At 43.2% G+C, this 16,682-nt stretch overlaps 1 protein-coding gene across 2 annotated transcripts in view; it reads left to right on the top strand.

Moving 5' to 3' along the window:
• The first annotated feature begins 4,083 nt into the window (after nt 1–4,083).
• The window catches only part of cep85l (centrosomal protein 85, like), a 77,713-nt gene continuing 65,114 nt past the window's right edge, over nt 4,084–16,682 (top strand). Inside the window, exons 1-2 of one of the 2 annotated variants that reach the window (XM_029676811.2) lie at nt 4,084–4,188; nt 15,289–15,447. In XM_029676811.2, coding sequence (XP_029532671.2) covers nt 4,173–4,188; nt 15,289–15,447 — 175 coding nt within the window. In that variant the 5' untranslated portion in view covers nt 4,084–4,172. Of the gene's footprint in view, nt 4,189–11,122; nt 11,476–15,288; nt 15,448–16,682 lie in introns of those variants that run through there. The other variant, XM_029676810.2, reaches the window with a different exon arrangement.

Below are 16,682 nucleotides of genomic sequence, written 5' to 3'. Positions count from 1 at the left end.
CTCTACCCACTAGGCTACCTGTCTCTACCCACTAGGCTACCTGTCTCTACCCACTAGGCTACCTGTCTCTACCCACTAGGCTACCTGTCTCTAACCACTAGGCTACCTGTCTCTACCCACTAGACTACCTGTCTCTAACCACTAGGCTACCTGTCTCTACCCACTAGGCTACCTGTCTCTACCCACTAGGCTACCTGTCTCTACCCACTAGGCTACCTGTCTCTAACCACTAGGCTACCTGTCTCTACCCACTAGGCTACCTGTCTCTAACCACTAGACTACCTGTCTCTACCCACTAGGCTACCTGTCTCTACCCACTAGGCTACCTGCCTCTAACCACTAGGCTACCTGTCTCTAACCACTAGGCTACCTGTCTCTACCCACTAGGCTACCTGTCTCTAACCACTAGACTACCTGTCTCTAACCACTAGGCTACCTGCTGCCCCTGAAATAATGCTGTTATATGAGGTAGTAAAACTTAAATATCACTAATTTGTTCATATGATGCTGCAAACGGCCCATTTTCATCATGGAATGGCCAATATCACACGCTCCATGAAAACTTGCAAAATTGCTGTAGGCAGAAGTTATGTTCATTCAGTCCAAAAAAAGCAGGCACCAATCAATATGGGTGATAACTGACTGGGCCCTACGTTTGCCTAAAGCTGTGTATTATGATTATGATGTGGTATGTAATGGTCTTGACATAATCTTCTTAACCACTTCCAGAAAGCAGATCACCAAAAGGAGCATGGCTATTGTCATGACTACATGGATAGCATTCCAAAGGGAAGCTTCATGAAAGCTCCTCAGCAAAAGCTAATGGGATCGGAGGAAGTCTTGAAGATGTGTCACACCCTGATCTGTTTCCAGGCCCCCCCCCCCTCTCTCCCCTGACCCTCCCCGTCTCATCGATGGCCATCCGGCACACATGGTGAGGCGCCTCCTGAGTGTTCGACCTCGGGCAGGGCTTTCCAGTACCTGGTTGACTGTGAGGGTTATGGCCCGGAGGAGAGGTGCTGGGTCCCCGTTAAGGACATCCTGGACACGGCCCTCATCGCTGACTTTCACCGCCGGCATCCCGGTCAACCAGGTATGTGCCCGCGTAGGACGCCAGGTGGTGCCCCTAGAGGAGGGGGAGGGGGAGTACTGTCACACCCTGATCTGTTTCACCTGTCTTGTGCTTGTCTCCACCCCACCGGGTGTCTCCCATTTGTTCCCATTATCCCCTGTGTATTTATACCAGTGGTTTCTGTTTGTCTGTTGCCAGTTAGTCTTGTCTTGTCAAGCCTACCAGCGTATTTTTCCACACTCCTGTTAGTCTAGTAGCTGTTTTCGAGTCCTCCCAGTTCCGACCTTTTCTGGCCTGCCCTGACCCCGCCTGCCATATTATTCTGCCTGCCCTGACCTCGAGCATGCCTGCCGTTCTGTACCCTTCTGACTCTGACCTGGTTTACGAACTTCTGCCTGTCCTCGACCTGCCTCTTGCCTACCCCTTGTCTATGAATAAATATCAGAGACTCAAACCATCTGCCTCCTGTGTCTGCATTTGGGTCTCGTCCTGTTTCGTTATAAGATGTGGACACTAATAGTATCAATCCATCACTTCTCGTAAGTAACATTTAAGAAGATGGAAACAAATCAACCAGATCTCCCTAGGAACGACAAACCGAAGACGCTCTACCAACCAGCCACTTGCATAAAGGTAACGTATGGAGATGCACTGCACACATTACAATCATATCGACCCAACTTGCTGAAGCATGTCTTTTGTTCTAGTTGGTGTAGGTCAGACTGCTCAATGTCAGCCAGACAGTCCCCAGTGAGGTGGTGTGATGGTGATGTTAATGGAGGAAGGTCGGAGGTGGGTGACAACAGGAGGTAAGACGAGGAGTTAATGGATCCTAACTTCCTGCAGATGAAGAAGCAACCTCATCAATAATGAAGAGACATTGATTAGCCATCCGCCCGTCTGTCTACTACCACATACCTCACCCAATCACTGCATGATGTCAGCCTTATCTTGTTCTCCAGCAGTTTTATTCTGATTTCAGGAGCATTGTATTTCTCATTTGTCCTCTACAGTGTTTCTGAGGTTCTTCTAATCTCAGTTCAAAGGATTGAATGTTTTGTCAGAATAATATTGGCACAGGTATAATATGTCATGTGAAGTGCATGTGCTCATCATTTTCACAGCTTTTAGAAGTGCTGTACGTTGAGAATTTGCAGTTTGACCTATAACACTTTCTTTTACAATAAAATGAGCTATACCTATTCAAATTAGAAGAGGTGAACGTCCTGAAGGATTGCATTCCTTATTGAAATGTAAGTGCTAATGTAGGACTTATTAGCCACAGTGGTAGTTCCTCTCAGCAGGTGTTGGCAGTCTGAACAGCTGACGGAGTTGCTATGTGCCAAATGCACATGTCTTGGTGTAGTGGTCTTTGTTCAATTCAACAGACTGTTTTGCTTTTGTCCTCAGTTTATTCTTTGTGGTTGAGATTTCTGTTATTCCTCAGGGTTTGTCTTTCAATTTGGAGGATCGTCTTTTAGGGTAAGTCTGGTCTACTTTTTGTTTTAGAACTTATCAACTGCTTGGGGAAATTGTCTTTATCTAATATTTTAGGACATAAAGTACTGTATCACATTCACGGCTGATATCTCCTTTCTTTCACTCCAATAAGAATGCATCTTAGAACAGCCCCTTCCTGTTCTAACTGGCTTGGTAGATCAGGAACAGATGACAGATAATCACTAGCTGCTAAAAACCATTTCAGATTCCGAATCTACTCCAACGCGCCTCTAAAACTTGTGGTACTAGATCTGTGGGTTGCATAGGAATGAGCAGCAGTGAAAGGCTGGCCTGCGTGCCTCTGGCAGGCTGTACACAGTTACATAAACACACTGGAGATGTTTCACAGGCTTGTTGTTTCATGGGTGCTGCAGGAGCCGAGAGGGGAGCTGAGGGGAGAAGGCTGAAAAGGATCATTCCTGACAGAAGAGCTGGAGGCCTGAGGTATGAACTCATGCAGACTAACGTGACTGACAACACCTCCAAGCTAGCTGTCTCTGAGTTTGACAACATTGTGCATTCAATTTTTTTTTTTTAACTCAATACGGTCATGGTTTGGATTCAGTCTTACACATAAGGATAATATTGATAAGACTGCAAGTACTATTTGGCTGAGATGGATTCAACTGTGTATGAGACTGTTGTTACTGCGCTGTGTCATGTAAAAAGTTGGGCAATACACCCACACTGTTGCCCTGACAAGCCGGAAACTAACACTGACAAAATAACTGCCGACTAAGGAACCCTTACTGTGTAGAAAGACTCTTCTGAGTACCAACTTTCAGCTTCCTTTGAATTTCACACTGAATGACAGCTCCAACTTCCCAAAACAGCATCTATATGTTCTTATCTAGTGGAGAAAGAGGGGAGAGATGGACGTAAGAGCTGGAGAGATCCATTGTAGAAGTTTAGTTGACTTCTGTTTTAACTTAAAAGTGGAGCTGAAAGCTTCTGGAATGACCATGATAATGAATTGACTGGGGGATATTGTAGAGGCCTTGGAATAGAGACCATGGGTCTAGTCTGGCTGTCCAGACCCAGTCTAAAATGTAGACTTAGACTAGCATTATTGATCTATATGGATACAGACAGAAGGTCTGACAAAACACCCAATTAAAAAGGCTAATTAACAAGTAACCTAAATCCATGGTTTTAGAAGTGTACTTAAACATCCCAGTCAGCCAGTCTAATGGTGAACATAGAGGCAGATTTACTAGCTGTCTGGAAGGAAGCAGGCTTCAACTGTTCTGCAATAAAGCTGGTACCTTGATTATGTTTCCCTCTGCGTTGATGCTTCATTGCCAAAAGATTGTATGAAATTGTTATGTATGTATATAGCATGTGTAGAAATGTTAAACATTGTTTTACTCCTTTGATCTTATGAATTCTTCCTGAAAACTAGGCCAAAGTCACAAAGTGAAACGGGTCATGGACCTTTCTCATTGCACAGCTTGTATTCAAAATGTCTTTTTTTGTTGTTGTTGCTGTGTTTTGTGAAGGTGGTTGGCTAATCCAGTTCCTGAGTTGAGTTTCATGTCAACGTATTCTGAATCCTTTACCACTTCCTCACTCTGCTTCTGCATTGCGTGCCGAAGTGCTCATGAAGAAGAATTTGTGTAAGTAAATTTTCTAAAACTTGAATAGATGTATTACCCGTACTCTTTTCTCATATGTGTTCATGTTGGTGTATGCTTACTCACAAAGCAAGCTCCTGAAAAAAAATACACAGAAATATGGGTGTGCTATTTAAAACAGATGTGCATATGTAAAGAGGACACTTGCCTTCTATTAGGATATAACTGAGATTAAGGCTACTTTAAACAGATTTTGACTTTGCATTTTTGTATCTGGCATTCCATTCCACAGCCCATGTTGATGTGGTTGATTTATTCTCAAGTTCTGTTAGCACCATACCACCATCCGTTGTACTCTTCAGAGAAACTATTTCGGGCAGAAATGTGTAAAAGTTGCGGTATGGAAACAGCTAATGAGCCATAAACATGTAGTGGTCATGCTAGTGTACTGGTATGTTAGTGTAACACATGGTCTGGCCAGGGCTTTCTGTTGACATGTGTCAGTGCTGTGTGCTAGGACAGCGGGCTCAGTGTGCAGGTTGGCTGTAGTAGTGTGTCCAGGCCCAGTCATTGGTTTCCTGGCTGAGAGACAGGAAGTGGGGGGCAGGGAGCAGTCTGCAGCAAGCTGATAACATACACAAAAACACTGATTCTGACACCGCTCCGTTTGCCCAAAGTCCCTCTTGATATATATTTCAACAATGATCTGGAAATTGTACATGTAATCCACCTCATCTGAGGTGGTGGAGGGAAAAACAGCAGCAAAAGAGCAGGTCCCTGCTGTCGTCAGTGGAACACTGAGATATTCAGAGTCCTCTGAGAGGAAATGTTGTGTTTGTGTGCTGGGTAGCGACTGTTCATTACTCTCTAATAAGGGCTGAGTGCCAGACTTCTGCTTTGATACCAAAACGTGTGTTCTTTGCTTTGGAGAATTAGGCTTTCTTTAAACAATATTGTAGTAATGCATTCCATTATTAGCTAGTTGTATTGGAATTCTCCCTGACTTAGACACATTCCAGATGTGGTTTTGTAATAGGCCTAGTTACAAGCCACCTCTTATTGTAGGGTGACCAGACTCCCCCAATTTCTGGGTACAGTCCATGGTTTTGGTGGCCTGACCCCGGCTAGAGCTGTCCCCAAAAATGTCCCCGATGGGTAATCAATTTGTGTTATAAATCAATTATAATTTAATTGAAAGGACTATTGCAAACATTGTAATTTCCTAAATCTGGTCACCTTAGCTTATTGAATGTTTCCTCAAGGTCTTTTTTCTGCTCATAAAAGGTGCATCTGAAAATAACCAAAGACGCGAGTTCAATCACACATAAATGTGCACTGTTAACAGCCCAAGGATTGTTTGGTAAATGTGAAGTGTTCTTTGTTCTGTGCTGAAGTGTAGTCTACTGTTCAGACTCCAAATGCGAGGGAGTGGGCCGTGCTGTTTGGCTGAAAGAGCTACTGTTGTCGTGGGGACGGTTTGTGGTGTCCTGCAGTGCCAGGGTTCCATCCAGAACAACATGTCTACTCTGTGTCTAGAGATGCATGCACAACTTAGCTCCTCTAATGCACAGGTGTTCTTGTTCAGGCATGACCCAAACAGTTACCAAACTCATCAGAGGCCGTGGTTATCATCACTGTACTATCTATGACAGTAGAATACTTATTAGAACTAGTGATTGACCAATCGTATCCTACACTCTTAATTTAAAAAAATGTTCCAAAGGGTTGTTTGGCTGTTCCCATTGGAGAACCCGTTTTGGTTCCAGGTAGAACCGTTTTGGGTTCCATGTAGAACCCTCTTATACATGGAACCCAAAAGGGTTCTACCTGGAACCAAAAGGGTTCTCCAAAGTGTTATCCTATGGGAACAGAGAATTAGAGTGCAGGTACAGTGCTTTCAGAAATTATTCACGCCCCTTGACTTTTTCCACAATTTATTGTGTTACAGACTGAATTTAAAATTGATTATATAGAGATTTGTTTGTCACTGGCATACACACAATACCACAAAATGTCAATTTATTTTAGAAAATAATTACAATTGTAAAGCTAAAATGTCTTGAGTCAATAAGTATTCAAACCCTTTCTTATGGCAAGCCTAAATAAGGTCAGGAGTAAAAATGTGCTTAACAAGTCACATAATAAGTTGCATGGATAGTTTTAAGTTGCAATAATAGTGTTTAACATGATTTTTTTTAAGTGAAAAGAAGGAAGCCTATACATAATAAAAGTATTCCAAAACATGCATCCTGTTTTTAACAAGGCAATAACGTAATATTGCAAAAAATGTGGCAAAGTAATTAACTTTTTGTCATGAATACAAAGTGTTATGTTTGGGGCAAATCCAATACAACACATTATTGAGTACCACTCTCTATATTTTCAAGCATAGTGGTGGCTGCATCATGTTATGGGTATGCTTGTAATCGTTAAGGACTTGGAAGTTTTTCAGGATAAAAAAAATAAACGGAATGGAGCTAAGCACAGGCAAAATCCTAGAGGAAAACCTGCTTCAGCCTGCTTTCCACCAGCCACTGGGAGATGAATTCACCATTCAGCAGGACAATAACCTTAAATACAAAGCCAAATATACATTGGAGTTGCTTACCAAGAAGACAGTGAATGTCCCTGAGTTATAGTTTTGAAAATATGGCAAGACCTGACAATGGTTGTCTAGCAATTATCAACAACCAATTTCACTGAGCTTTAATAATTTAAAAAATAATAATGGGCAATTGATGCGCAATCTAGGGGTGGAAATCTCTTAGAGACTTACCCAGAAAGACATCTTTAATTGCTGCCAAAGGTGATTCTACAAAGTATTGACTCAGGGGTGTGAATACTTACAGTACCAGTCAAAGGTTTGGATACACCTACTCATTCAAGGATTTTTCTTTATTTTTTGCTTGTTCTACAATGTAGAAAATAGTAAAAAATAAAGAAAAATCCTTGAATGAGTAGGTGTCCAAAATGTTTACTTGTACTGTATAGTTCTGTATTTCATTTTCAATAAATTTGCAAACATTTCATTACGGGGTATTGTTTGTAGATGGATGAGAACAGTATATAAACTCAGCAAACAAAGAAAAGTCCCTTTTTCAGGACCCTGTCTTTCAAAGATCATTCGTAAAAATCCAAATAACTTCACAGATCTTCATTGTAAAGGGTTTAAACACTGTTTCCCATGTTTGTTCAATGAACCATAAACAATTAATGAACATTCACCTGTGGAATGGTCGTTAAGACACTAACTGCTTACAGACGGTAGGCAATTAATGTCAGCTATGAAAACTTAGGACACTAAAGAGACCTTTCTACTGACTCTGAAAAACACCAAAATCAAAAGATCGGGTCCCTGCTCATCTGCGTGAACGTGCCTTAGGCATGCTGCAAGAAGGCATGAGGACTGCAGATGTGGCCAGGGCAATGAATTGCAATGTCCGTACTGTGAGACGCCTAAGACAGCGCTACAGGGAGACAGGATGGACAGCTGATCGTCCTCGCAGTGGCAGACCACGTGTAACAACACCTGCACAGGATTGGTACATCCAAACACCACACCTGCAGGAAAGGTACAGGATGGCAACAACAACTGCCCGAGTTACACCAGGAACGCACAATCCCTGCGATTCGCAGTTTTGTCTCACCAGGGGTGATGGTCGGCTTCGCGTTTATCGTCAAAGGAATGAGCGTTACACCGAGGACTGTACTCGGGAGCGGGATCGATTTGGAGGTGGAGGGTCCATCATGGTCTGGGCAAGTATGTCACAGCATCATCGGACTGAGCTTGTTGTCATTGCAGGCAATCTCAACCCTGTGCGTTACAGGGAAGACATCCTCCTCCCTCATGTGGTACCCTTCCTGCAGGCTCATGACAATGCCACCAGCCTCTAGCATGACAATAACAATGCCACCAGCCATACTGCTCATTCTGTGCATGATTTCCTGCAAGACAGGAATGTCAGTGTCCTGCCATGGCCAGCGAAGAGCCCGGATCCCAATCCCATTGAGCACGTCTGGGACCTGTTGGATCGGAGGGTGAGGGCTAGGGCCATTCCCCCCAGAAATGTCAGGGAACTAGTAGGCGCTTTGGTGGAAGAGTGGGGTAACATCTCACAGCAAGAACTGGCAAATCTGGTGCAGTCCATGAGGAGGAGATGCACTGCAGTACTTAATGCAGCTGGTGGCCACACCAGATACTGACTGTTACTTTTGATTTTGACCCCCCCTTTGTTCAGGGACACATTATTCAATTTCTGTTAGTCACATGTCTGTGGAACTTGCTCAGTTTATGTCTCAGTTGTTAAATATGGTTATGTTCATATGAATATTTACACATGTTAAGTTTGCTGCAATTAAACACAGTTGACAGTGAGTTTATTTGCTGAGTTTATTTAATCAATTTTGAATTCAGGCTGTAACGCAACAAAATGTGGAATAAGGAGGTAGGACGGATCATAGTAATGGCTGGAACAGAGTGAATGCAATGGTATCAAACACATGGAAACCATGGAAAGCATGTGTTTGATATATTTGAACCAGTCCACTCATTCTGCTCCTGACATTACCATGAACCCGTCCTCCCCAATTAAGGTGCCACCAACCTCCTGTGGTCAAGAGGTAGGAATACTTTCTGAAGGCACTGTACATTGTGACCCTCTTTTTTGAGCACTTTTTTGAGCGCAAAGTACTATCTTGTCAATTAGTTGACTGTGAACGGGAGAGTGTTCTCAATAACTCCTGTTGATGATGGAAATGGATGATTGTGTAATAAGCTGGAGTGATGCATGTCATGTTCAGACCTGTTGGGAGATTCCGTTTTGTGTTTTGTTCTTGTTTATAACAGTTTGCCACCTGGAAGTTCTTGTACCTGTAAATACTGTGGTCTGTTTTCATACTTCCCATTTCCTTATATCACCGAATTTCCAATGTTGATATTGATGTATGATTTGGGCTTGACTCTTAATGTTTTTGCTATTAGGTCAGAGCTGAATTTGCCAACACTCTAAACCTTGGGGGAATGAAATTCATTAACAAAACACTATCTTTGCCTTACTTCATGAACATTGTTACACTGACATCATACTTGCCATATAGTTTATGCGTTAACTTGATCAAAAGCGGGCAGGAGGAGTGTGCCACCATCATGTGCTCTCATTTTGTGTTGATTAGTCTTCAAATACATGACACAAAAAAAAAAAACATTTAGTGATTAAGAACACACACTTTCCCATGTGTCTCATGTCTTTTGGCAGCTCTGCTTAGCTCATCTATTGAGATAATTGCATTTGTATGCAGACACAGAAAGAATGTCATTTATTTAATTGAGACAGTATGGGTAATTGAACAGGGACAATACGGTACACACATAATTATGCATCGGGGCTGTTCCCCTCGGTCTGAAACGGTCTCATGCTGAATGACTGCAGACAGTTCATGTCATTGTAGCGTTGGAACTGATTTGGATCGGTCCTCTGGTATCATAGCTGACCAATTTTACAGTCTGCAAAACTGCAGCTCACATTAAAAATACTACATATGTTGTGTCTGTGATTTTTCAGATGTTTTTGTCTGTGTGTTCTGTGTGTTCCTTCCAAATATTCTTCGCTCGGTTAAAACCTGGTGATGGCCAGGGAATGATCTCTGTCATATTGTGATCTTACTGTGTCATGGACAATGATTCGTCACAATTTGTCCGTTTGTTGGCACCATGGTAGGTTGCTAAGGAAGCTCCTCTGTTCAAACTTAAAGGGAAGTATCTATATGAACTTAGGAGGATGAGTTTTGGAATTGTGTTTGCTGAAATGTTGCTTATTGACACATTATTATGTTAGTCTGTTTTTCCCAAGGAAATATTGTATAGAAATAAACATTCTCATGATAACGGGTTTGGTATGGGTTTATGTTAAAGCTGCAATATGTAACTTTTTGGACTACCAACCAAATTCACATAGAAATGTGACTTATAGATCTGTGACTTTTAGATCTGTAATTCTCATTGAAAGTAAGTCTAAGAAGCGGTAGTTTTTTTTCCACAATAGAGGAACAAAGCTGGACAGTGAAGCACATAACTAAGTGATAGGGAATAAAGAGAGGAAAGCAGAAGTGAGAGGACTAGGTCTAAAGGGACATTTACTGCCTGCAAAAAACAAACGCACTGTGTTCAGTTTTCAGTTTAAGTGCTTATCGAAGTTCCCAAAGTGCCATTTATCATTTCAGGATGAGCGTAGAAAAGTGTCATTAGTAGGAATGTTTAGGAATGTGTAGTAGGCAGGCTTATATGAGACTTATATGAGGCTCCCGAATGGCGCAGCGGTCTAAGGCACTGCATCTCAGTGCTAGAAGTGTCACTACAGACACCCTGGTTTGAATCGAGGCTGTATCAGAACAGGCTGTGATTGGGAGTCCCATAGGGCAGCGCACAATTGGCCCAGCGTCTTCTGGGTTTGGCCGGTGTAGGCTGTCATTGTAAATTAGAATTTGTTCTTAAATGACTTGCCTAGTTAAATAAAATGTGTAAAAAAATTAGGAACGTCACTAACTGGTCCCACTGGTTTCCCCACTAGGCAACTCAATAGCTCCTCTTCCTGTCTTGACTGACTGCTGTGTATATTTCCCTTAGATATATTAATTTGTTGTTTAATTGCCGTTCAGCATGGCCTCACCTGGATATCAAAAAAAAAAAAAAAAGAGACAGCGCGCCAGAAACGTCACAATTTACTCATGATGCGCTGCGCACCTGTACAATTGGCCCTCCGTCAAGACAGCAGCCAGTGGGGCTTTGCCTTTGACTGCATACTGCAGCTCAACACCAAAATCCCAAAAGCCACACACAGGGAAACGATTATCAGTATTTTAGAATACTGTGTGATGCCCAGTTGGCTATGCTTAGAGTCGCCAAGGAACACTCAACCCTTGTCTAGCTGCAGTGGCCTTGGCACTGAGTAGAGGGGGAGGAGACTGAGCCTTTCGGGAAGAGGAGCTGTAGCACGCACTCAGTGAGATCACATCCTTACATGCATTGCTCTTGCCAGCGAGTCGACAGTAAGTTCTTCAGTCAACCTTCCCAAGATTTCAGATTTATGGAGCTCGTTGTGGACAGAAGACGTGTTATAATAGGAAGCCGTTTCGTTTCAGTTTTAATGACTGCCCTTTCCCGCAATGTAATCATGACAACCTCTTGAGGAATCTTCCATCTTTTGTGAGATCACGTTTTGCTTTTTTCTTGTGGGATCTATTCTCGGAGTTCCACTGCGATCGGGGGCATAAAACCAGTCACAATGTGGGGCAGAAACGAATTTGAGGATGGGTTCGATACCTTTAAAACGGGTAAGATCTTATTATTTATATTTTATTCAAGAATAACATCACTGTGCTGATATTTTTATGGCAATAATGTCTGACCAGACGAGAGGCTTGATCAGGCTCGTATAACGGTGAACCTTCACTCGAGTCTAGCTAGCTGATGCTAAGCTAATACATAAGGGTTTCTGCTAGCGAGCGAGCTGCTAACGTTTGCTCTCCCGGAGCATCTGGTGCTTCTTGATAATGATGAGACATCGTTGATAATGAGACATTGTAACAGAAATGCTTGAATGGATGACTATCAATTAATTGTTCATGACAAAATAATGCAGGTTTGCAGAGAGCGGATTTTCTTTCATCATCGGGGGCATTTAGCTAACTGCTCGCCCTTATAGCCTACGATTTCTGTTTCTGTAATCAACATTCGAATAATGTCTAGCCAAGCTACATTGTAACATTGTGATGTAGTTAGCGGCATTGTGTCGCTAGAATTATATTATGACGGACTTACCCCCCCCGCGCGTCCTTTGTCTTCCTGTCCAGTGAGTCAGTAATTGACAGCTAGCCCTGTCAATTACTGTGGCTTTGGCCAGATTGATAGTTAACTATCAATCTAGCTAGCCTACTAGCTAGATCATCTAAAGTGGCCAACAGATATAGTACCAGCCCTACAAATAGAGCATCACGTTTTGATTTAGCCTACAACGAACACCAAACTTGATATGCTCCCGAAGCGCAATGTTCTCCGGCGCCCAGCAAACTGCTGAATCAGATGAGCATAGCCACTGCAGTGTCATAATGGGGTTTGGCGGGTCCCCCGTGCTTTTGTGATCTCAATAATCTATCTATTTTTGCAAAACCCAAGTACTACATTCTAAATTGCCTGGGCGCACTCCTCCATAAAACAGATGAGGAATTTACACGATCAACTTGTTCTCCATAGTGTTACAATATGTTGGCTTTAAAAAGGCATATCAATTATATCGTTATTTTACGATCCTCTTTATTTAAGGACTCCTAGTTTATATGAGTGGTTTCACCAGGCCCAGTTTCGGGACAGGTATATTGAGAATGTAGACAATTTTGGAATGGCTAATATATCTGGGCAGTGATTAGAGAGAGTGGACCACTGGAATCCGACAGCTCAATCACCTCAATCTGAGCCATGCTCACTGTAGGTTCACCCCCACCGAGTGTTACATCCACAGGGAGATTCCAGCGTTCAGAATTATGCTAGAAATCACAGGTACTTGTGATGTGCCACATATGCAGGCAGGCAGGCTGGGAGCAGGAGTGGAGTGGAGGCCTTTGGCATGATGATGTAAGGGGCTGTCTGGACAGAGCCCTCGAGATTTAAGACACGTTAGAAATGGGAGAGTGATCATGTAGCAGGTCTAGTTCAACCTCTCTCTGCTGCTGATGCCTATCATAATTGATGTACTGATTCCTGGTAGAGAGAGAGGGAGCGTCAAGGAAAGTGTGCAAAGAGAAATAGGATTCTGGTATGTGGTCACTGTAGATTGGATAATTATCCATGCCTCTTAAACAACTATGTAATATTCTTATTATTGTGTAATAACCCCCCAAAACACTACGCAATTGGCCAACTATAGGCTACGATAAGTAGCAATGTTCTTACTAAAGTAATATAGTGTTACTACATAGGTATAAGAGCAATTTGATAAAACGTCTTATCTATAAGCAAAAGTATTCTGCCACCTACACTGCATTGTAACAGGAGTGTGCTTCAGCAAGTGCCTTGGTGATGGTCAGAGCAGAGCAGGAGGACAGTCACCTCTCCATGTGGAGAAACGTTGCAGAGCACATCTGAGCTGCACCCTCCTCAGCCTCCTGCCTGATGGCACAAAATAGGACAGCCTTAATGACCTCTGTCTAAACGGATTACACACTCAGAATAGTTTGCAGACAAAGAGGACATACAGCCCCTGCAGTGTGTAAAGACAGACATGGACTGTTGGGATGCACTACGGTGTGTTTGGGACTTGCCCGAACCTCACTATGTCTAACCTGACCTCGATCATTACCCATACACACATAACAGTTACTCAATGTGATAAGGACAAGTGCCTGAATGCATCCCTTAGGAATCTGAAACCGAAAATCCCTCCTGTCATCGGAAATGACTCAGGAAATATTTCAGTGTAGCCTCAGCTTTCATTTCCATGTGCCTGGGAGAGAGGGTTTGTTTTCACTAGAGGGGACTGTGTTTTCATAATGGGCGACTGACTGGTTTGCTCAGTTGTGGATTGGTGTAGTTTAGCAGTGGACTAGGGCCTAGCATACTGTCTAACAACTGAATAGCACAGGAGGCAAAAGTTATTTTGTGTTTTGTGACTCAGTAAATCAAGGGAAACAATTGGATTAGAGGTCTGAGCAGACAGAGAATCAGTACCGTGGGCACTTCTGGTCTGGCTTCCGTGTCTCATGTGTTTGCTCAGTCAGCACAAAGGTGTATAAAGTCCTCTGCCTTTTCTTATTATCTCAAAAATAGGTTTACTTATCTACGATCCCTTGTTTTTGTTTGATACTAAACAGTCCTATCTGTTTTTTTCATCTTGAAGCCTCCTCTGAAATGTTGGGGGGGGAAAATCCAGTATTGGGATTGGAACATCATTTGGTTTAAATCTAGTCCGAAGGTCAGCAGATGGCGATATTGAGTCGTTTCATCTTACCGTCCAAAGGTATTGTATGCAGCATATCCCTGGACAGGGTCGTACATAAAACATTCTCCATCCAGGCTGCAAAGGAGTCAATTTCCTCCTTAACTCGATTTAATGGTGAGAAGGTGGAACAAAATGGAGAAAATATGCATACGTTTCTTTATAAACACCATTTTCCACTACCGTGCTTGAGCCGGCTGCATACTATGCCTTCGGGCGGTAAGATGAGGAGACATCTGCCGGCCTTTGGGCTAGTTAAAATCTAAGCTGTGTAGTCTTTTTTGACCTGAGCGTATAGGCCACATCCCTGCTTGGTAGATTTCAGTGACACTGTGTCATATTGTACTCTCCCCTCAGGAACTGAGTGTTTCCTAGTCAATATGTGCACTACCACTGTATCAGTCAACTATCAACACTACCCCCTCAGTACCACTATCTCTATATTATCCCGAGTGGCGCAGGGGTCTAAGGCAATGCATCTCAGTGTTAGAGGCGTGACTACAGACCCTGGTTTAATTCCAGGCTGTATCACAGCCGGCCACGATTGGGAGTCCCATAGGGAGTCCCATAAGCGTTGTTAGGGTTTGGCCGGGGTAGGCAGTCATTGTAAATAAAAATGTGTTCTTTAACTGACTTGTCTAGTTAAATAATGTATTTTTATGTTTATATCTGACTGTATAACACAATCACATTGACTGTAATTGAGAGGAAAGTAGATCTTGTTTAGTTATAGCATACAACCAGACTAGTTGTGTGTTTACTAGGAGGGGAAGGGGGTGTAGAGCAACAGAAATGTAGTCAGTCCGTCTCCAACCAAAACATATGCCAGTTGAGCTAAGCTAGCAGCTGTTATTAGGGTCTCTAGCTGTGCAGATTCTATTTGCTGACTTTAATAACGACCAAACAATCCCGATCCTCTTATTGGTTAGAGATAAGGTAACCCACCAAGACAGCATTTATTGGCTTCATGTTAGAGTTCGGCCTAGCTGTTGGGCTACCATGGGTGGTAGGCTAGTTCATTTGAATCTATTATGAAAACACAGGATTGTTAAAGTTGAAGTTGGCTTGACCTTTGTTGGTGCTGAAACAGACGAGTACAGTGTAGTGAGTGTTTCTAACAAATGCTTCTTCCTTGACTGGGGGTCTTGTTTTTTAGGTTCCAACACCAGCCCTCCTGGATGGGTCCCGGGGTGTGAGTCGTCATGGCAGGGTACCTCCTCTGCCCCCGGTACCAGTAACCGTGGGAGACGCCACAGCGGTGCCTCTGACAGCGGTGACACAGGCATCGGCACATCCTGCTCCGACAGTGTGGAAGGTATGGACTCTCATCATATATAGGAGGTCCACTCCTCCATAACACGAACAATACAGCACAATACGAGCATTATTAGCAACAGAAGAGAGAGAGAGAGAGAGAATCTCTCGTGTATGACCCATTTTAAGTTTCACTGCATCTTCTAGCTAAGAGTCTGCTGTTATATAAATGACTAGTTCTGAAGCTACGGACTCTAGTCCAACTCTTTCCACACTGTTGTTCCCGGATAAGGGTGTTTCACTTTCTATTGGAAAGTAACGATGACACAAATGGAAACTAAAGTAATGTCCTTTTGGCAATAGTGTGTCTTAGCTGGTTGGATCACTGGAAGGAATTCAATTGAGATTTAGTAGAGACTCCAAAATCCACTCTATTTTTGTGGTTCGGGACTCACTTCTTGCATATCCCTGTTTCTCTCCCTAGTTTCTAGCTACATTGGGAAATATGTTTTCTTTCCAATCGTCAAGACTCTTACATTTGGATTGAGTAGGCCCTACTCCCTGCACTACTGCATACTACTCCTACCAGCTCAACATGAACATACATGAAGTCTGTGGCAAACTTGTGCTTATCAACAAGTCCCCTGTAGGACTTGGCCTAATAGTTTCTAGTAGGGGGGGTGTATGCCTGCCTTGTGTGGTGTTGTGGCTTTGCCAGGTTAGAGAATGTTGTCGGCAGCCCCCTGTCTGTACTGCGGTCATAACCTTCACCGTTCCAGATGTCAGGACCCAGCCCAGCCCCCTCTACCCTCTACCTTCCCTGGGGAGCTGTGTCTGGGACTGGGGTTTCTGGACTGGCCACCCATCTCCCACAACCACCATAACCATTAACAGCTGGCCAGCCACAGTCTGCCTTAGGGCTACCCAAACAAAGACTCTACATATTCAAGTCATCGAGACATTTTGTGGGCTGTGCTGCGGAGATCTGCTCAAGGCTTTGCTTTGTTGGGATCATTTAAACAAACGCACAGAATCATTTAGCATCTCGTTAGGACTTGCAGAGTGTTTTCAGATGTATTTTGGAGCGTACACACACACACACAGAGAGAGCTTCAGACGCTTGTGAATGTCACTGCCTTATGAGAGATGAATAGGAGAATGACTCTCCCAATAGCAGCGCATTCAGTTTAGAGAACCCTGTGTCCCAGTAGCCCCCCTAGCAACTTGAATGTACACAGACAGCACACACCCGAAGGAAGTGTTGTTACCTTGGGAACCCTTCTAGTTAGTTATGAC

This window comes from Oncorhynchus nerka, linkage group LG13 (genome assembly GCF_034236695.1).
Source record: "Oncorhynchus nerka isolate Pitt River linkage group LG13, Oner_Uvic_2.0, whole genome shotgun sequence".
Taxonomy (NCBI): Eukaryota; Metazoa; Chordata; class Actinopteri; order Salmoniformes; family Salmonidae; genus Oncorhynchus; species Oncorhynchus nerka.
The sequence above is the reverse complement of the archived record's forward strand: the minus strand, read 5'-3'. Positions and strand labels throughout refer to the sequence as shown.